The sequence below is a fragment of the Rutilus rutilus genome (genome assembly GCF_951802725.1).
Source record: "Rutilus rutilus genome assembly, chromosome: 22".
Lineage (NCBI taxonomy): Eukaryota > Metazoa > Chordata > Actinopteri > Cypriniformes > Leuciscidae > Rutilus > Rutilus rutilus.
Genome location: NC_140227.1, coordinates 20,593,141 through 20,613,686, shown reverse-complemented (window position 1 = coordinate 20,613,686; position 20,546 = coordinate 20,593,141). Strand labels below are relative to the sequence as shown.

Below are 20,546 nucleotides of genomic sequence, written 5' to 3'. Positions count from 1 at the left end.
TTTAATTTAGGCTTTTATTCACATTTAAACATTCATCAATTCACACATCAGTTATAATAAACGTAAGCTCAAGCATGCATGCTTGATGTGCGAGAACCAATGAGGTTTATTCTCATGTTACGCAGCATGTTTGAACTTCTGCAAAAGGTTTGTTCTTGCGCTTCAAGCAGGCTTCTGTTTTTGTTTTCTGATCAATGTTTATATGTAAATAAAAGCCTAAATTCAATCTGTTCATCATATAAAGCGATAGTGTATCTTCAGAAAATTTTGCCTAAACCGCTCAATTCAGATTCGTTTTACTATCTCTTTATGAACTTTTTGAAGCGTCAAAAGTAGTTGCGTAGACTGTCAATGGAGAGTGCAGAACTGGCTCAGATTTTATTAAAAATATCTTAATTTGTGTTTCGAAGATGAACGAAAGTCTTACGGGTTTGGAATAACATGAGGGTGAGTAAATGATGACAGAATTTTCATTTTTGGGTGAACTAACCCTTTAAACAGCTTTACAGCTCAGGTTTTAACGGAAAAATGAATGCAAGTACTTTTATAAATTGTTTCACATTTTTGCTTTATTCATTTCCACTAAGTGCCTCAATGTAACCTTGATTCTAGCTTTTTCTAAAGAAAACGAGGGACAAGTCAAAATGTATTTTTTGTGGTAATCAACATTATGCCACAAGTGCTGCCAGTTGAGCATAACTTGTACTGAACCCAGAATGTTTCTTTAAAGTCAGGGAAAATGAGAGTGATATTCCAGCAGTCGAAGATAATTGGTCTCTGGTTACGGCCAGTTATTTCTAAGGAACTATAACGACTAGACTCAAGATAACATGCAGAAAAAGCCCAGTACCTGAGAGAGTCTTTGCTGCTGTCTGCGCCATGGATGTCTGGCTTCTGTCTGTTGTCCATTTCTTGTTGTTTAGGCTCTTTGTCGGCACATTCTGGCTCTTTAGTGTAGGGCTCCATGGGTGGTAGAGGGGTGCATCTATCTTGACTTCCCATGGATTGATTACTATGTTTCCTTTCTTTAGTACCCCCATCAGTCTTGCGCTCGGATGCCGTGTTGCGTTTCATGGCCTGGAGCTGAGAGAGAGGGACAATATCTGCACCCTGCGGCCTGTGCCACACGGTGATCCGGCCGGCAGAGTTGTAGTAATAGAACCTGCTGCTCTGGGGGTCAAAAAGCTCCCACCACTGGTTACCATCAGCCTGGCGGACAGGCACGTCGGTGGGAGGGTCCCAACCACACTCTCCTGTGGCCAGATTCACGTACATGCGCTCTTGTGAACGAGGCTCCAGGATTTCCACCCAATCAGCGCTGAGAACACAAAAATAGAGAGCATTATCACCATTCAAATCGTATTTAAATTGATTATATTTATTATACTAAGAACAAACATAACACATTTATTGTCATAAGATTGACTGTGATTGTTTTCCAAACAAAAGCAGGTACATTGGAATCCTAGTAAATTAAAATCAAATCAACTCAAAATGGCACAGATGTGCCGTTATAAATTAGAGGCTGCGCTTCATGGTCAATCTCTTAAGTGTAATCTGACGGATCTGTTATCAAGGGAATTAGGCCAAAGCCAGAGAGATTCACCATGTGTGAGAGTTCATGCACAGAAACGCTGTCTCAGCGCACTCATAATCCTATCAGCAGATACAGCCACGGACGAGGAAACGAAGTTGTGAGCTGGAAAGCATTCACATATATTCCCATACACACATGCACACTGGTCACTGCAAGACAAGTCTGGTCTCCCATCTGGTCACAGGTGCGCTTGTCGTGGTCTGAAAAGCTCTCTAAGTCATCTTAGTGTGTCATGTGACTGCTAAAATATTTATAGATGACAGGATTGGAAAGAAAGGGCGAGACTAAAGACAACGCAATCGTCTTGGAATCACATGTGCAGACACTGGAAAGTTCAACCATGTTTGACATTACACTAAAATCTGAACTGAGCATGGTGACTACCATGAGAGTAAGAGGAATAAGTCTATAAATGCATATTATTGATCTTATTGTGAACGATTCACCTATGCACATTTTTGACCATACCAGACTTCATTTTGTCCTCACAAACCCCAACTACTTCTTACAAACGACTGCAAGCTTACATTTTGATCTGCCTCCATACAATCAACACCTGATGCATAGAACCACTCGGATGTTCAATGTCACAATATGCAAGAAACGATCTGTTGCTACTTCCGTTACATTGCGACTTTAAAGCCAACAAATACAATTCTGAACCCAAATAAAGGTACTACTACATTTTACAATAAGACTCAAAACTTTTCACCTGCGTCTAGGACAACGAATGGGGAAAGTGACATCGGATGGAGACCTAAACAACAACAACAAAAATTGAATGCAGCTAATTTGGGTCATGATAACCCTCTGAGAAACCTATTATGTTTCTTTTGCTCTAGTTTCCTACTGCAGAGAATCTTTAGTGTGCTAATTTAAGCCATGATGTGGTAGCTCAGACTATCTGTCACAGGCGGCGGGATTGCTTCTTTAGGCCACCCAAACCAGCGAAGGGCTCAATATGACTCATTCCGAGAGAGTCATGGAGAGTGTGGTTTAAACCTTCGTAAAATAAACAAACACTTACACACTAGAATAAAACGCAAGACGATATGAATATGAACATTCAGATGTCTAGACATGTAGACACAGCTACTGTAAATTATCCTATCGAGTATCGATTCATCTTCAGCTGTTTAGAATGGTCTGATGATGCTCCAGTGAGGCATGTCAATGTTTGCCAGCTTCTGTGCCACAACAAGTGTGCTCTTTCTCTCCTGCCACGTGCCCTCTATACCACTGGTTGGACAGTGAAGAGTGTGTTTGTGAGTTGTCACGTCCATATGTCCATTTGTTCCCTGGGCTTCAACCCAAGCTGTGGCTCAGGATCAGAAATAGTCAGCCCACCTGTTCAAAGGTGCTTGAAATGTAATATAAGTAGTCCAACTGCCTTTATTGTTCTACTCCTTACATTTGAGAAAAAAAAAGCAAATACCAAATCTGTTAATATATCATTGCATCTTAATAAAAAACAAATGTAGATATACAGAGGCCAAGAGAGACTAATATACAGCTGGTGCCAGGTAAGCTGGGAAACACAAACCAAAACAACAGAACTCAGCAAAGACATACTGGGGCACCATCTGTCGCCGACATACCAATCAGCTCATTTTACCTTCATTAACACCGTTAAATATTTGAGCTTTGCCTTGAGAGAAACAGCAACTGACCTAAGGAAAAGCACTGATTTTATGTCAATGCATGTGCAAGTGTGTGTGTGTGCATTTCTCAGTTTGACAAATTTAACTATGGTTAAGGTTGGCAATGTTACTGCTCATAAAGAATCCTGTCCTGTAGAATGTATTCTGCACAAACTGTTTCTCGCTACTAGATCAAGAGCTTTATGGGTGGGAGCCGTGTAATTGAAGAGCAGTTAAACTGGAGGCCTTTTGTGTGCTGAACTCCACCCACCCTTTTCTCACTCGTTCAAGCAGCCTCAAGAAAGGCATGCAGTCTCTGCAACAGAATCCTTATGACTAAATTCCTCCTCATCAAGTTCAAATGTTTGGTATTATATTATCAAGAAAACAGATTTGCGTACATGTGAAAAAATAAAAAGGAAATAAAGTAAAAAGTTGCATAAGAAAGCATGAGGTATTTAGGTTGACCACCAAGACCACTGTAAAAATCACAGAGAGAAAACTCTCCATCCTTTAATAAACATAAGATCATAGATTAGAATCGAAACTCTAGAATTAATAATAGAAAGAAATTAATGCTGTTAGATATTCTTTTTCACATTATAAAAAATCCTTTTGTGTAATAATCAAGTAGGTATCCTGTTACCTTCCTGTCTGTAATAAATGTAGCCTATCGTATCTTTTTAAGGCACACTGTGCCTTTATCCCCTCCTGGTTCTGCTAAGGCTATTCTCTGCAAGTAGTGCTTCACAGGCACTAGAAATATATCAATTTAAATAGAATAACGCCACCAAACGCATGCAGCATACAAGAATGCATCATACTAAGACCTTCACCCTTTTCTTGTGTCTAGCTCTGTATGACAAAAAAAAAATATTTTTAGAAAGTGTCTAAAAATATGTCAAATCATTTCCTCAAATATATAAAACAATGAAATTATTTTTCAAATTCTTGAAGTCAAGGAATCTGCACCATTGTTTAAAAATAGCTGGTAAAATGGCTGGTCTCCAAGCACTGAATAAACAACGACATAATGGACTAAATCCATTGTTCCAAAATGAGGCCAAATGCCGTTTTTATTCAGTGCTTTTTTTGGGAGCGCAATTTTGAAATTCCACCTTAGGTGTTTCTGATTTAGAATACCCGAGATCACTCTGAGAGAACGGAAACAAATTTAACAATAATGATCAGTACCCAAGTCTCTTAGCTGCCCTTTACTCATCAAAAAGCTGAATTCCACTATTCTGAGTTTGACACTTGACAAACATTTGCCACACCAAGCCAACATGTTTAAAAACAGAACCTGCCTTTGACTTAGACAACGTATTAGTCCTCTGGCTAGCTGATAGTGCTAAACACAGCCACTTTATCTCAAAATAAACTGTGTTCCTGTCAAGGATTATTTACAACAAAACAAGAATATCCTTGAAATAAAAGGTGAAATGAGGTTGGAATAAAAGGTGAAAGAGGGTTCAGGTGACGTAATGCCATTCAATATGGTGGAACAGCATGCAAATTGTGTGGTAGGTGGGCCGGGATTACGTAATTACCTCAAGGTGTGGCAAAAAAATAAAGTACTTGCTTAGATATACCTAAACAAATCAACTGTTCTAACCTTACATCAGTATTCACCTCTCAAACAATTTCAACCATATATGGCCTACAATTAATTTAACTTGCATATTTGTTGCATTTGAGTACAGAATACATGCTGTGTCACTCTCAAACACAAATGCACAGAGTGTCAGCTGAGTACACACAAAAGCAAACAGGCATATAGTTCCACAAACAGAACACACAAGGAAGGACACTGCCCTGCCCCTGAAATAGAGAAGAGTGAACAGTGAACACACTTCATTCAAACAAAAAAACAAACTGCTGCACCTGTCAGAGGAATTCTTTAGTTCTGTGAAGTGAGGTCACTCATTCCAGTGATACTAGGAAAAGCTGGACAAACAAAATGTAGCCTACTCATACACATTTGAATGAAAATAGATGGATGAAAATGGGTGGAGTTCTTCTGTCCCTTCCTGCTTCATGCAAATGCTTCATTCATCCCATGGTACTAACTAAACTAAACACCTTGAGAATGAACACAGGGTTAGATCTGGCCCCTGGGGTTGATATACAGTAGTGAATGAAGGTGCAGCAGAATGCTCCAGACTGCTAAAAAAGCAGGCACCAGTTGTGCCAGCATGAGTGAGGTACGGAGGATCATCTTTCCGTGTCACTGAATGGACAGGACACTGAATGGTGCATTTCACTGCAAGTAAAAATGCACACATTGGATAAACTACAACAGGTAAACGTGTCAGCTGTGTGGACACAATATCGATAACAATTAATTAATTCTGATATGGATTCTTAAATCTCTGTTTTCTGCTGATGCGTGAACTTCATATTACTTGAAGAGCACCTGCCATCCAATAATCCCAATATGCTTTGTTCCTTTTAATAAACAATGACTCAGCTTTCAAATTATGTCAGTTTTATCACAAAATATACAATAGAATAAATGTTGTTTGGAGCTCTTTAACGTAGTGTGACAGATAGCTATTGTTCAGTTCAAGCAACACGTGAACAGATCATCTCTTTGTCTTTACTACTAGTTATAGCACAAAATAAACATGAATGAACATCAGAAGGTATAATGAAAGAAACAGTAGGCTACAACTTACTGCAATGCATCATGTCTCATGAAATCGCTCTCAGTTTCAACCGTGAAAAGACGTCAATAAAACAGCTTGTAAACAATATGTCCCGTAACATTATATCTACCTCAGAAAAGCCATTCAAAACTAATTAGTCAGCTAGAAAAAAAATAACTATAAAGTGGAGAATTTAGCTAAATATATGCACTATATTACATATCCATTATATTTGTACTTAACCTGTAGTCTACATGATGAGAAAGAACGGAAGGAGCTAAAAAATAAAATTCAACATAATTTACCGCCTAGGCTAGGCCTATTTATTTTCTTATAGGAGTCAATGGCTCCTTCATTTAATTTTTTTGTTTTGTTTTTCTGGAGCCCTGTGCAGGTTTCTTTTGCTCATTTTGAAGAGGGCAAATGACTAGAGCGCACCAGGCCTCCATCAGCAGAGGTCATAGTACAGCTGCTCCCGTCCATTTCATTTTTATTCTGCCTGGCTTTACGGACCAAGACCAACGCTGGCTTCATTTATCTTTGTGGGTAACATGTCAGTACTGATATAGCTGGCCGTGTGTTAACAGATTGGTTACAGGAAAGCATTCTGATGGATGGCTGAAAGCCAGCAAAAGAAGAGAAAAATAAGGTTAAACAGACACACTTCATTCATACACAACAGGACATGGTGTGGTCAGAGTTTTCTACACAAGAACGAATGTGAGAGCAAAAAACAGAAATCACTTGTTTGTATGCGTTTACATTAAAAGCGATTTAAAACCTTCAATTGGATTAGACATAAGAAAATAAGCCTATCCCTATCAAAACCAGAGCCTCAGCATTATCTTATTGGGGTCCTCTTATGAATACTGTCAACTCAAGCTAGAGTTAAAAACCACAATAAATACAATCACAGTAATCTGTTTGAATATTATGTTTCTAATTTATTTTATTACACATTTAAGGGTTTATTTTATTACAAATATTTGGATTTCTTAACAAAAAGTCTATTCATTTTTGGACTAGATTTGGTCAAGTACACACTGCAGCTAAATACAGATCTCACTCTTGTTGATTATTTACAGAAGTGACAATCACATTCAACAACCAAATTAACATAAAAACTAGTTGGTAATATAATGACGTCACTCTTTTTTGAACGCTGACAGCTCGTCAAGAGGTGCGGTGTTAGAAAACCACAGAAACAGATACATCTATGTCATGAGATGCCAAAATTTTAACTTCTTTCTAGTTAAACAGCTGACTTCTCTCTGGTGATGTACACTAGTCTTCTCCAATGTTGTTTATTTGACTTAGTATCATGTCATTTTGCTTCCAAACTAAATTTCTCCTCAGATATTTTTATTGGAAAACAAGAAAATGATTTGTTAGATTTTTAAATCACCCAAAAATCTGCAAAGAGCATATGGCTAATGGCTCTTGCTTTTCCTGAGAGGATGATAACTAAACCAGATAGTACTTAAGTGTTGCGGTTCAACGAAGGAGGGCATCAAACTGTCTAGCCAAATTGTAGTAAGTCAGTATCATATGCATGACAATATGTGAGAATTCCACCCATTACTAATGGATAATGGGGTCATGACAATGGAGAGCATTGTTAGCACAACCATCAGCCTCTATTCATTTGGAACAACCCCCTTTACAATTAAAGCTCTCACGGCACTGGTGGCCAATCAGAACACGAGTTGTGCCTCAGCGGGGGTGTGTGGCTTTGGGGTAAGGATAAGGGGTCTGAGATGCTGAACTACAACCCCCTTCCGAGAATTCTTTCTATATAAAGCAAGAAAAGTTGACCTCTTTGGGATGATGCACTGCCTGCCTGTATATGTTATACGGCTGTTTTTGTCCGCACTGCTGCTGAACTACTTCCTGTCTCAACGGACAGTGCTGCCGGAAATTTCTACTCTGGGCGGGAAGTCTGTAACTGCCAAACAGCAACTGTGTTAGCAAAACAATAAATCTTCTTTCTAGAGAGGACAAATCTGACAAGCCCACTGTTTGCACACCCACAACCCCAAAGGCCTTATTCAGGACAAACGAGCACACTGACAGCAACAGTGAGATGTGAACGGACATGTGTGAGGGACTAACACACACAGAAGTAGCAGAGTAGATGTGTGCTCAAATACAGATTCGCTTGTCTACTACCAGCTGTCAGCGTCAGTATGAATACTTCTTTCGAATGAACATCTCATTTTGATATACAGAAACAACTGTAAAGATTGAGCAAGATAAAAAGATTAACTGTTCCCTGAGCTGACCTTCCATGCCGAACATAATGATTTTATCATAACGCGTCCGGTCAGAGTCAGACGGGCAACAAGTTAAAGTCTTACTTTTAGTGTTTAAAAGTATCAAATTCAACGCATCAAATTTCCTCTCAGGTCAGGCTGAGTGACTGGGTGGGAGCAGGGTCAGAGGTCACCTAACCACCTCAAAGGACGACGTTGTCAAAGCGAGCTCCTAGGAGATGGGAATTGGGAGCCCCGAATGCCCAACTAACTAGGTGTTAAAGGATTAGTTCACTCCAGAATTAAAATTTCCTGATAATTTACTCACACCCTTGTCATCCAAGATGTTCATGTCTTTCTTTCTTCAGTCGAAAAGAAATTAAGGTTTTTGAAGAAAACATTCCAGGATTTTTCTCCATATAGCGGACTTCAACTGAGACCAACGGGTTGCGATGTACGTCCACGACTTCACGCATTACGTAATCACGTTGGAAACGTCAGAGCTAGTGTAAGACGAGCATTTGTGGTTAAAAATATTAAAAAAATTAAATTTAGAAAATGACAGATCGTTTTGTTAGATAAGACCCTTATTCCTCGGCTGGGATCGTGTAGACCCCTTTGAAGCTGCATTGAAACTGCAATTTGTCGCTGAAGTCCATTATGGAGAAAAATCCTGGAATGTTTTCCTCAAAAACCTTAATATCTTTTCGACTAAAGAAAGAAAGACATGAACATCTTGGATGACATGGGGGTGAGTAAATGATCAGGAAATTTTAATTCTGGAGTGAACTAATCCTTTAATGTTTGTTTCAGAGCTTAGTAGGGAGTAAGTAAGGACAGGTTAAAAATAATGCTTTCAAGTTTTGGAGAAGATTAGCATATTAACAGTACAAATTGTCAAGGTGGAGTCAACAGCTGCATTATAAGTGACCCATCCTGAACAAACACAGGAATTAATAATACCAGTAAAACAATTAAGATAACAACACTAATATAAAAGTGTTTCACAAGGCTATGATCAAATAATGCAGTGATAAAATAATGTCCAACTGTTATTGGTTGGCTCAGAAATGTTGGCCCATAAAATCCAAAGCATGCATTTTAGACTAAACCACTCAATTCATATGGATTCGTTTTACGATCTCTTTATCTGTCAATGTCTTTGCCGGAGCAAAATAACTGTGAAGATGAAAAAACAAAAACAAACCTGGAATAGAAAAGCAACTTATTGGCGCGCGAGACACGGCCTCAGGCGGAGCACTGGAGATGGGTGCTTTTCACATTGAGCTCAAAGGTCTTGTTAAAACACTGGTGCTAAACTGCTGTCACAATGCTATGTCCTCCCTTTGTCTGCACGCTATTGTGTACCAGATATGCAAACAGGGGAAAACATCCTATTGTAAGATCTCATTCTGAATCAAAGATAAACCTCAGCCTGTCAAAACATACATTTACACTCACTAGCTGGAACAGACCATAAGAGTGTCCATTAACTTCAGTCAGTGGTCTAGAGTTTCTTCAAAATGGTGCAAAACTAAAACCCATCTGAAGAATTTTAAAACAAGCTTCAAAATTGAGCTTCATAGAGACATGGCAATGTTAAAAGCGTCAAGTGTCCAATGTCATGCCCCTGCTCAGCTTCTGACCAGGGAACTCGGAGAAAGGAACAGAGAGCCATCAATACAACGGCTGATCAAAGCTCGGTAGTGTTACATCAAACAGTGCACACTGTCTTTCAACCACCTCTTTTCATCTATTTACACTTCAGCATCTGTGTCATAATCAAGCTCAGGGTGGAAAAAGAGGTTAGACTACATTTTAATTGAATGAATTTAATTAATTCGTACATCTGTAACCCTGCACTAAACAGATGCTGTGTGTTTTTCTGGCAGTGCAACGCCAACTAAAGCAACATGCGTCCACAGCTCACATTATGTGACTTCAATGCTTCTAACCACAGTAAAGGCGACAGAAGGTATTGTGGGATATCAAAGAGGGTTCTGGTGGTTTCCTGTAACCATCAGCCGATATTAGGAATTAGACCACATCCAATATCTGATACAAGACTGACTCTTGAATACTGGAACAAAACAGTTAAAAACTAAGTATAGTTTACATATCAAGGAATTATTGTGATTCAACATGTTCTTCCATTTTCTCTTTGTCAGATTTAAAAAAAAAAAGGTGCCATTATGCCATATATATTTATTATACAAAACCTGACAAATCTAGCAGTTCAATTAATGAATAAATAGAGTGTACGGATGCTTCTTATTTTAAGCTTCATCTATTTAATTGTCACCAAGCCATCATTTGGTGTATAATATTTTTTTCCTGTAGTAATAGTATGCTGCTGCTAATAGAGCAGTCTTAATTAAATATAATCGTTATCATTTGTATGATGAGTTTAAATATCACGATTGTGACAGAAAACAATATAAAAGCACAGTTAAATTATATACAAAACATACATCTCACAAGAGCTTGTGATGTTGTTGAACTCAAATGGAGTGAAATATGGAAGGATCTTCAGGAAAAAAGATCTGACTTTAATACTGCCTGATTTTATTTATTTAGCCTATTTTAATAAATATGTGGAGACCAAAAGTAACGACACAGTTGTAAAACATTAAATACTAGTGATCATCTCTGATTACTTAAGAATGGAATTAAAACAAATCGAATGGCGGGTAAAGTTGTGAAACCTATTTTGTCTCAAGATCAGTGAACAGAACTGTAGTTTATCATTTTTATTATCAGATGAGATCAGTCTGAGATTACAGTAAGAGGAACGCTAAGTTAGTCAAAACAGCCAATGATCTGTGACTGAGCTATGTCTATAGTGAAGTCGGTTCAAATCAAATCAGTTCAAATACACATGGCCGAAACAGTTGGCTTCCGGCAGTGATGCTGATTTAATGACACGACTGAACAAACGACAGCAGCAAACTGAACAAAATATCACATTTGACTGACTCCTCGTGAGTCGTGGGAAAATCATCTCTTCATTCACACAATCTCCATATTCTCCTTCATACTGATTTATAGCCGACATCTTAAGCAAATTGAGTGGTATTTATAGTTTCCTAGTGAGTAATAGTTAATTTACAGATCTAAAACTAGTTGAGGGGGCTAACGTGCAAGAAAGACACCGCGCTAACTTCTCGTGTCAAAACTTGGTTAATTTTCCAAAAGAAAGATTCAAACTTACCTTTTCCCAGCCATTTCTTCTCACATTGTACGGTTAAAACCACAAAAAAGTATAAAAGGATAGCGTAAAGACGGCAAAACTTTATCTCCTCGGTCTGTCGGACGTCCTGCGCGAGGGCTTCGTGATATGTTCAGAGTCCTGAATGCTCGCGCGCCTGTGCTGTGGCTGCGTGCGCGTGAGCTGGTCTGGATAGCTGGGGGGTGTCTCGTGAGCACCTCTCTCTCTCTCTCTCTCTCTCTCTCTCTCTCTCTCTCTCTCTCTCTCTCTCTCTCTCTCTCTCTCTCTCTCTCCACCCCCTACAGACAGCTACTGCAACTCCAGTTTACCTGTACTGGCTGACACGGAGTAAATGTGACGCCCAAAAAGTTTAGTAAAACAAACTACATGTGGTGGTTTATACAACAGGTGCAAGTTCAGGTGGAGTTGGATTCATATTTGATTGCCTGAACTGAAGGGATTTAGAGTATATCGGATTATTCAGAAAGCGCCACCTGCTGGCGAATAAGGCAAACACAACGGAGCACAAAATGTCTTTCAGTTATGATATCCTTCTGAAAAAGCATCATAAATGTAGAATAGTTTAGGTTAAGGCTGCTCTGTCTGGTCTCAAAGCCTGGTTTTAGTTTCTTTTTTTAATGGTTTCCCATCCTGGCTCAAATGGGTTTCAGCCACATGGTCTATAGGTAAACACAAACCACTCTAAAACCACCGAAACTAACAGCAGGGAAAACCACCAAGACCAGCAAACCAGCTTAGACTGGGTGATAAAAACAAGATGAGAGACATGGAGCCACATACATATATTTTATAAGTAAAACATAACATTTTGAATATTCATAAAAGGCAAGAAAAAAGAAAAACTAAGCTGGTTTAAATGGTCTCCCAGTTTGGATAAATTCGTCGGATGGTCTCACAGTCTGATGAGCTTAAAAGTGCCCAAAACCCCTGCAAACAAAAACTAGCCAACAGACAAACATGAGAGACCAGCAAAGACCAGTAAATTAGTTTTAGACTGGTTTTAGTTGTTTCTTTCTAAAAAAAAAATATATGGGGAATATGAAAAAGGCGTAAACCTGGGTATTTAACACTTTATTCACCAACTACTATACCTTCATTGCTTTCCATATTTCAAGCCAATGGAAAACAGCAAAAAGGGAAGGAATTGGTTTGTGATGACACCTACACAGATATTTGAATTGAACTATTATAACACATCATTACTCCAACACTGTTTAGTATGTTATTCATAAGTGCATTCAGATAAACATAAAACATTTGTTAGACTGAGGGTGCTCTCTTTTCAGAACAGTCACGAAGAGAAACTCCCATATGTTCAGTCTGGTAAAAATATACTAATATTTACATTAATTGCACATACATTCAAATACATATTATGCAGCATTCAGTTCCAAGTGTTAACTTACAGTAGCACCATGTTTAAAAAAGCAACATTTCCATGAACGGAATCACATAAGTTGATGACATTATTATTATATAGCACAACATGTGTAAAGTATCATGACGTTTCCTTGGGATTTTTCAGTTTGAGAGTAATATTACAAATATCCACAGCAGCAACGAAGTCAGAGCACGTCGGCCCTGTATTTAACACAGTATCAGAGTCCCACATCACAGTCTTACAGGAATAATAAAGGAGTAGTGTGTTTATAGACGACAAGTTTATATCTCAATGATGAGCCAAGTGAGTTTTCTTGTCTTATGAGAACAGTGAAGGTGACTGATCTTAGCCACGAAATGTTAGGTGCTGAGTTGGATAGAGATTGGCTCATTTAAAAAAAAAAAAAAAAAAAAAAAATCCATCAAAGTACCTTATGGTAAAAAGTTTCCATGGTAGAAGTCTTTCATTAAAAAGTTCCCAAAAATGTAGTGAATCAAAAACTGTAAATAGAAAAATGCACTGAGAGAGAAAATGAGATGGCCACACTGATATGACTCTCTCCGAATCCACACTTCATAATAGCTGGACGTTTGCAGAGTTTACTTGCTGTCCTCGGGTCAGGAGTTCATCAGTTCACATTCCTCACCTCTGTGCATCCTTCACAGTGGATAGTAGTGATAAACTAACCTACCCATCCTTCCCAAATTTGGCCCCTGTATAAACAGACAATAAAAAAAATCTTGGTCTAGGTTTGAGCAAAGTAAGAACAACATAAAGACAAAAGAAAGTCATGTACAAAACGAGGACGATGTGTAATTATGGCAGTCTGCACCACTCTGTACTTTGTTAACACACTTTTTCTTATCAGTAATGAAGGACTCTTGTCATCACGTGTGCATCTAAAGGAATGTCCGGAGAATTGAAAAGCTGCTCATGCAGCGAGGGACAGCATGCACATACACTGTATGACAGAGGGAGGAGGACTACTGAGGATTAGTGCTGATAACTGGCTGGCTGAATTATATTAAGCAGATGGTGTGTACAACAAACTCACATTGATTTGGAGGATGGTTTCTTCACTTTTGGCCTCTTTCGACGATGAAGGGGCCTGAAGCATGTGGAGAACACACACACACACACGTTGGGTTTTCATTTTTTATGGGGACTTTCCATAGACAATGACTTTTATATTGTACAAAGTGTATGTTCTATCCCCTAACCCTCTCTACCCCTAAACACAACCCAAAATTGTTTTACACCTGTGTGTGGCACCCCATGCCAGCAAACATACATAACAAAGATAGGACATTATTTATTTCCCAAGATCCGGATCTTTTAAAGCCTTTATAACTAACTTTATAACTAATTAATAAATATTATAGAGTATATAATAATTATTTGAAGTATCTTATGCTCACCAAGGCTACATTTAATTGATCAAAAAATAAGTAAAAACATTAAATATTATTACAATTTAAAATAAATGTAATTTTTTTGTTGTTGTAAAAAGTCAGTTATTCAAATGATTGCAAAGTTGAATTTTCAGTATCATTACTTCAGTCTTCAGTGTCACATGATCCTTCAGAAATCATTCTAAAAGATTTGGGGCTCAAGAAACATTTCCTGTTATTTATCAATGTTGAAAACGGTTGTGCTGCTTAATATTTTTGTGGGAACCGTGATACATTTTTTCATATTTAATATAATATTTTTCAGCAGACATATTGATCAAAAGATAACATTTAAAATGTTACAAAATATTTCTATTTCAAATATATACAGAATAAAATATCTAAACATATTAACAATATTACTTTTTAATCAGCCATAAAATATAAGAATGAAGCCATACCTATAATCGTACAAAGAGTTTCTTTCTTTACCACCTGTAAGAGATATGATGAGTCACTTGGTTACAATTTGTATATTTATTGGTATTATGTTGAAATGCAACATTAAAGCAAAGATTTTCATCAAACACGTGGCATGACTCACCTGTCTCCTGATTGCACTCTTTGTGACCTTTGCAGCTGCGCAGTTTCATGAGCTCCTGGTGCATGTGATTCACCGCATCACGATCAAGCGTGCTCACGCCATTTACCAGCTGCATACAGCAAAAAAACAGCAGTGGAAATGATAGGGGTTCCCTTGACAAATCTTATTAAATTATAAAAATGGTAAAGGAGATAAAAAGATAAAGATCTACCTGATAAGGATCTGTGTTAAGATCAAAATACTCCAGGAAGCCAGTGGCAAACTCACAAAATAGGAAGTTGTGCGTCTCATTGATAGTCCTCAGACACCAGTAAGTGTTATTGTTGGCACTCGTGCAAGCACAAAACGTCCCCACTGACAACACAAAAAGATAATTTAAGCGAAATTATATAATTATTTAACTATTAAGTAAAAGTTTTGTGGCATTAAAAAACTGGAGTGATGTGCTATGCGGTACTTGTCCAGAAGGGGGCGGTCTGCCAGTGTTGGTTGTCATGTGTGAAGCAGGTGAGGCCAGGCATGCTGCAAGTGTCATTATTACGGAGGCGCTTCAGGAGCTTCCTCAGCTTCTTCCTGCGTTTCTGCTCTTTCATCAGCCACTGTTTCTTGTCTTTGGAGGTCATTCCACTTAGATTAAAAGAACAGATGTCTTTACTATCAACTGTCTAAGTGTATGTTAGTTAGATTAGAACATTAGGCATTAATGTGCCTTCCTTGAAGTTAATGACAGATGATGAATGACAACTTACTTGACAGAATGTATCCGCCCTGATTTGAGTTTGAACAGTGCTCTATTGTTGTACTGATACCTTTAAAGCAAATAGTACTTGATTATGTCTATTGTGTGAAAAAGATCAAGCCAACACTTAAGCAGTTAATTAGTATGAAACGCTTACGTGTTTTGGTTGCATTCACACTCTTTTGGTCGAACCTGCTTTAGATGCCCTTTGACCTCTCTGAGGTTCTTTATTTTGGTCTGCAAAGTCTCAATCTACATAAAGAACAAAAAGTGGTTAAAAGTAAAACCTAACCCAGCTAACTAAAATATGTTCTAAGAAGGTTTTGTTCTGGAAACGTGTTCTGAATGTTCAAAATGTCCCGTTTTTAACATAAAAAAAAAAAAAAACTACTTGGTTATACAAATGTTAAGGGAACATTCCATTTTATAAGTTTGCAAACATTATGGGAATGTTACTTTTGAATGTTCTCTAAAAATTATAAAACAAGTTAGATGAACTAAACCGTTTCAACAAAAAAGTTCCATGAGTTATGTATAAAAACGTTGTGCTGTTTTGAGAATATTATTAAAGACCAGATAACTTTAAATATACATTCTATTAACATTACTGGAAGAACATTTGTTCATAACTTTGAGAAAATCTCGTCTGAACGTTCATGTTAGTTGGGAATGTAGTAAATTTAAGCATTATTTTGGTTTGTTTTTATTCAGGTTGTATTAGAACAATTTAACCATGATCTTACCTCATGCTCAATGTGTAGTTTGTGATCTTTCCATGCTTGTAGAGATTTATATAATCCACCATCACACCTGACTGTGTCATTCATCAGAATTGAGCATCTGAACAAAGTTTGACATAATAGAAACCACAAATTTGTTCATTGTTTTTCACTGCCACTAGCTGTTATCATCCACATTAACTGACTGTCTGTAATGAACCTGTAGGTGACTTTAAGAGCAGCAGGTGGCGTGAGGGTGTTGAAGTTGCTGTCTGTGGGTCCCATTCCGCTGTATTCTTCATTCTCTCCATACACTGCCTGCTTTCTGCCTAGCATAAGGCTGGTGTTCAGGTTGACGGGCTGGTAGCCCTTCTCCAGGTCCAGAGTGAACACATCTGAGTCCAAGTGATACGTGACAGAGCGGGCCCAACGATTTCTTGGCAAACTCTTCTTGGTCTTCAACTCTGGAATATTGTAAATGGACTTTGTTACAGATACAGGTATATTATTGCTTAAACTACTATCATTCTACGTCATGGTCTAATTTGATCTTGTATATGAATATGATTCCTAAAAAATTGTCCTTTTTGGAGTTTGACAGTATAAATCAACATTCTTTTTTTTTTTTTTTTTTTGCATGGAAAAGAGAAATTCAGACATTCTGCAAACTATCTCGTTTTTGTTCCAAGAATAAGGAAATAATGCAGATTTGGTATGACAGGAAGGTGGGCAATTTCTGTCAACATTTAAAATTTTGGTGTATACGGTTTTGATGTGCATAATTATCCGGTTAGCCCTTTTTGGCTGATGCCATTTTGGCTGCAAAAAGCATGTTTCTTCATAGGCTGCCATTTAAAATTAGCCATGTTTCCTGACTTATTTTATTTTTGCTATATAATTTTGCTACATACAAATATCTGAAATTTTTCATTATTTTATAGTAGATGTGTACTAGTTCCTTTTTTGGGGGGATCTTAAAGGTGTAAAATACCTTTTCCTTATTTTCGCAAATTTTAAACTTCACACTTCCAAAGAGTTCCGAGCAACTGATACATTGTAACTGCCTCATAAGTGGGACTGGGAATGCTAACGAACAGCTTTTTCCAGGTCTCCTTGGAACTAACCCCATTAATATTAATAATTTAAAATTGTGATTCAAATATTCTGAATTGAATAGACAAGAGAGGAGAGAGTGGAAGGCAGAATCAGCAAAGGACCTTGAGCCAGGACTTACACTCAAAAGCTGCGCTATATGTCAAAGCGCTGCCCACAATGCTGTGGCTCCAAAATACACAATTATTATTAGTCTTTTCCATTAAAAAAAAAGACTCCTAACCACTGAGCAAGCAAGAACACCTGGACAAAATATGTGAAACTATACTGTAACACACTCTTTTTGGTGAGTGCCTTCTTCCTCTTGAGAGGCATGTTGGGTTCACAATCACAGTGGTCTGATGCGGAATGAGCTCCGTTGATCTCTCCCCTGTTAGCAGCCATCAGGCCCAGAGCACGAGGTGCATAGAGACCCGCCATCCCTTTACACTTATACAGCCTCGGCATTCCAGTGGAATCTTCAATACACTGCCACTTCTGCACAGAGGAAGAGTGGTTACTTAGAAAGCACTAGACAGATGGCAATCACTGGAAATAATCAAGGGAATATGCCATGGTAAATGAAAGTGAATATTTACCTGCCCTGGTTGCTCACAGGGCGTCTGGTACTCAGCTCTTTGACACAGGTCTCTGACCCGCTGAAACTTTGGCAGCAAATTCTGTTCCACCTCTTTGCCATCTGCTAGCTTATGCAGAGGCTTCCTGTAGATTGGAAAGAGATCACATCAGGTTGCCACTCAAAAACAGCAAAGAATTAGATACAGCCCCTATTCGAAATTTGTAGATGTGTCCGATGTCAGTGTGCCATCTGGTGCCTCTCTAATGGAGTCGTGTCTAATCAATTTCTGGGGTTACAAATCTTTTTCAGAGCGATACAGTGTATGAGTTTGTGATACGGAGTTCAATTAAAAATGCATGGGTTCATCTGGCCTGATCAAATGTACTCACCCCCTCTCTACCAGGAATGAATCCCTCCACACTTTCACCTTCTTGTAAGAATGAAACCTGGTAAAACTGGAAGAATATAATGAGGAAAAAGGCTGTGTTTTTAAATTGTGAGCATGAAATGTTTATCTTGGTGTATTTTAGCACCTGTTGACAGGTTGTTCTGTTTCCAACAGCTTGAGGATGGATTTGCCATCCATCTCCAATGGAATATCCACTCCGGCCATGTCCAGCAAGGTAGGGGCTAGGTCAACGTTCAGGACTATGTGAGGATTACTGCAGGAGATCACAAACTTAGAATCAACAATGTGTTATTTTTAGCATTTTGCAGTAAAGTTGTGAGCTTAATATCTTTGACTCACATGCCACCTGCCTCCACATTCGGCCCTCTCAGGTAGAAGGGGATTCGAATGTCAAAATCATATGGCATTGATTTGCCCTTCACCAAGCCAAACTGGCCAATGTGGTAGCCATGATCAGACATGTAAATGATGTAGGTGTTATCAAGCTCCCCAGTTTCCACCAACATATTGTAAACCTGTGGGGGGGAATAGTAAACAGCATTACAACTTCTAGGCTAGATACACACGTCCATTTCTACATTTTTCTGTACATTTCAGAGGCATCTCTCATATGTTTTAGATGCTGATTTGCCTCACCAATCAGAATCATTGCCAAGTACCGTGGGTTTACATGTACAAGGTCTTGGGCTTTGATTCTGGTTTTGCTAGTTATTCTAGTAAACTAACAAATATTACTGCTTTCATAAAACAGTTTTATAAACAAGATGTAAATATTGTGTAACTTACACTAGCATTCGAAAGTTTGGGCTAGGTTTTATTAATGTATTTGAAAAGTTTCTTAAGCATTTATTTAATCAAAAATACAGTATAAAAAGCAATATTGTGAAATATTAATACAATTTAGTTTTCTATTCAATCATTTTCTTTTCTTTAATAGTTTTCAATTTTAATATATTTTAAAGAGTCATTTATTCATGTGATGGCAAAGCTGAATTTCTCTATTAGAATTCTAGAAGAATTTTCTTCAGCATCATTACTCTAGTCTTCAGTCACATGATTCTTCAGAAATTAATCTAATATGCTGATTTGGTGCTCAAGAAACATTTCTTAATTATTATCAATGTTGAAAACAGATGTGCTGCTCAATCTTTTTTGTGCAAACCTAAAATAAAATAGAAAATGTAATCACTTTTAATCAATTCTTTCTAAATAAAACTATACATCTCTTTTAAAAAAAGACTTACTGACCCCAACATTTGACACAATATTGCCAGTTTCTGTTTGTCCATTTTAATTTCAAATGAAGCCACAGAAGAACAATTGCGTATCTCAGAGCAATAAACAATTGGCATGTCTTTCCTGAATCTGAATCTGTGTTTTGAATTAACCAGTTCAGTGAATACTGACTTACTCATAAACAGTGACTTCTTGGTTCATTCCTGAATGAATTATTAAAATTACTCACTCATTCAGTCAATTACTAGAGTAACGATGTAACCTGCAGAAGGAGTCAATACAAAATTTGCACTACTAACAGACAGACCGGTGGAGTGATAAAAACATATCGGTACTATCAGCACTCTTATAACACCACATAGACAAGAATAAGGACTGGAACTAACTTCTATATAAAATATGATCTATGTGCTATATTGTAAGGTTATCATGATCTGTGACCTTCTCAACGCTGTCATCCACTGAAAGTAGGGTCTGCAGCCTTCTCCTCTGTAAAATATTGGTGAACTGCATGTGCACAGGCTTCATGGGTCCCGTGTAACGCAGGATCCAGTGCTTGTCTAGGTTGGGGGCGTGGTTGTAGCTTGGTGTTCTGAGTGGGACATTTTCAGAATTGTTAAAAGCTGTTTTCTGTGCCATTGGAAGAAATTACACATTTGTTATACACTTTACTGTTTATGAATAAAACGTACAATTTTTGGCAAGAAAATATAGTCACAGTCCTAGTATTTGTGCATAACTTGAGTGTTCAAAAGTCTGTTAATGGAGAAGATTTGTGTGTAATTCATTGTGTGCTGAATAACATTGCTGAGAAATTTCTGAAGTCTTGTTTCATATTGCGAAGGCCAATGCATTGTATTCTTTTGGTTTGCACTGTTTGAGAAGATTTGATTTGCATAAAGTTGCATTGTACATTTCAGCTGCAGCTTGATGAATGAGCAATTAAAATGATAATTTACAAAAACAATAGTAAAATAACAGTGAACTTGTGATTGCACGTGTTTAGATAAAATAGTATGCTAATTTAGT

General features: G+C 37.8%; 2 protein-coding genes across 4 annotated transcripts in view; both read right to left on the bottom strand.

Moving 5' to 3' along the window:
• arhgap46a (Rho GTPase activating protein 46a) overlaps positions 1 to 11,535 on the bottom strand; it is a 33,203-nt gene extending 21,668 nt beyond the window's left edge. Inside the window, exons 1-2 of the mRNA XM_084395450.1 lie at positions 11,349 to 11,535; positions 851 to 1,318 (exon numbers count right to left, since the gene is read on the bottom strand). Coding sequence (XP_084251576.1) covers positions 851 to 1,318; positions 11,349 to 11,362 — 482 coding nt within the window. The 5' untranslated portion in view covers positions 11,363 to 11,535. The remainder of the gene's footprint in view (positions 1 to 850; positions 1,319 to 11,348) is intronic.
• An 882-nt stretch (positions 11,536 to 12,417) lies between these two features.
• Positions 12,418 to 20,546, bottom strand: part of sulf2a (sulfatase 2a) — a 31,380-nt gene continuing 23,251 nt past the window's right edge. For 2 of the 3 annotated variants that reach the window (XM_084395213.1, XM_084395214.1), the window contains exons 6-21: positions 19,959 to 20,109; positions 18,621 to 18,796; positions 18,406 to 18,534; positions 18,262 to 18,327; positions 17,892 to 18,015; positions 17,592 to 17,790; positions 16,421 to 16,664; positions 16,225 to 16,321; positions 15,639 to 15,733; positions 15,492 to 15,551; positions 15,200 to 15,369; positions 14,954 to 15,096; positions 14,743 to 14,851; positions 14,600 to 14,633; positions 13,802 to 13,855; positions 12,418 to 13,460 (exon numbers count right to left, since the gene is read on the bottom strand). In XM_084395213.1, the coding sequence (XP_084251339.1) occupies positions 13,430 to 13,460; positions 13,802 to 13,855; positions 14,600 to 14,633; positions 14,743 to 14,851; positions 14,954 to 15,096; positions 15,200 to 15,369; positions 15,492 to 15,551; positions 15,639 to 15,733; positions 16,225 to 16,321; positions 16,421 to 16,664; positions 17,592 to 17,790; positions 17,892 to 18,015; positions 18,262 to 18,327; positions 18,406 to 18,534; positions 18,621 to 18,796; positions 19,959 to 20,109 (1,882 nt within the window). In that variant the 3' untranslated portion in view covers positions 12,418 to 13,429. The remainder of the gene's footprint in view (positions 13,461 to 13,801; positions 13,856 to 14,599; positions 14,634 to 14,742; positions 14,852 to 14,953; positions 15,097 to 15,199; positions 15,370 to 15,491; positions 15,552 to 15,638; positions 15,734 to 16,224; positions 16,322 to 16,420; positions 16,665 to 17,591; positions 17,791 to 17,891; positions 18,016 to 18,261; positions 18,328 to 18,405; positions 18,535 to 18,620; positions 18,797 to 19,958; positions 20,110 to 20,546) is intronic. The other variant, XM_084395215.1, reaches the window with a different exon arrangement.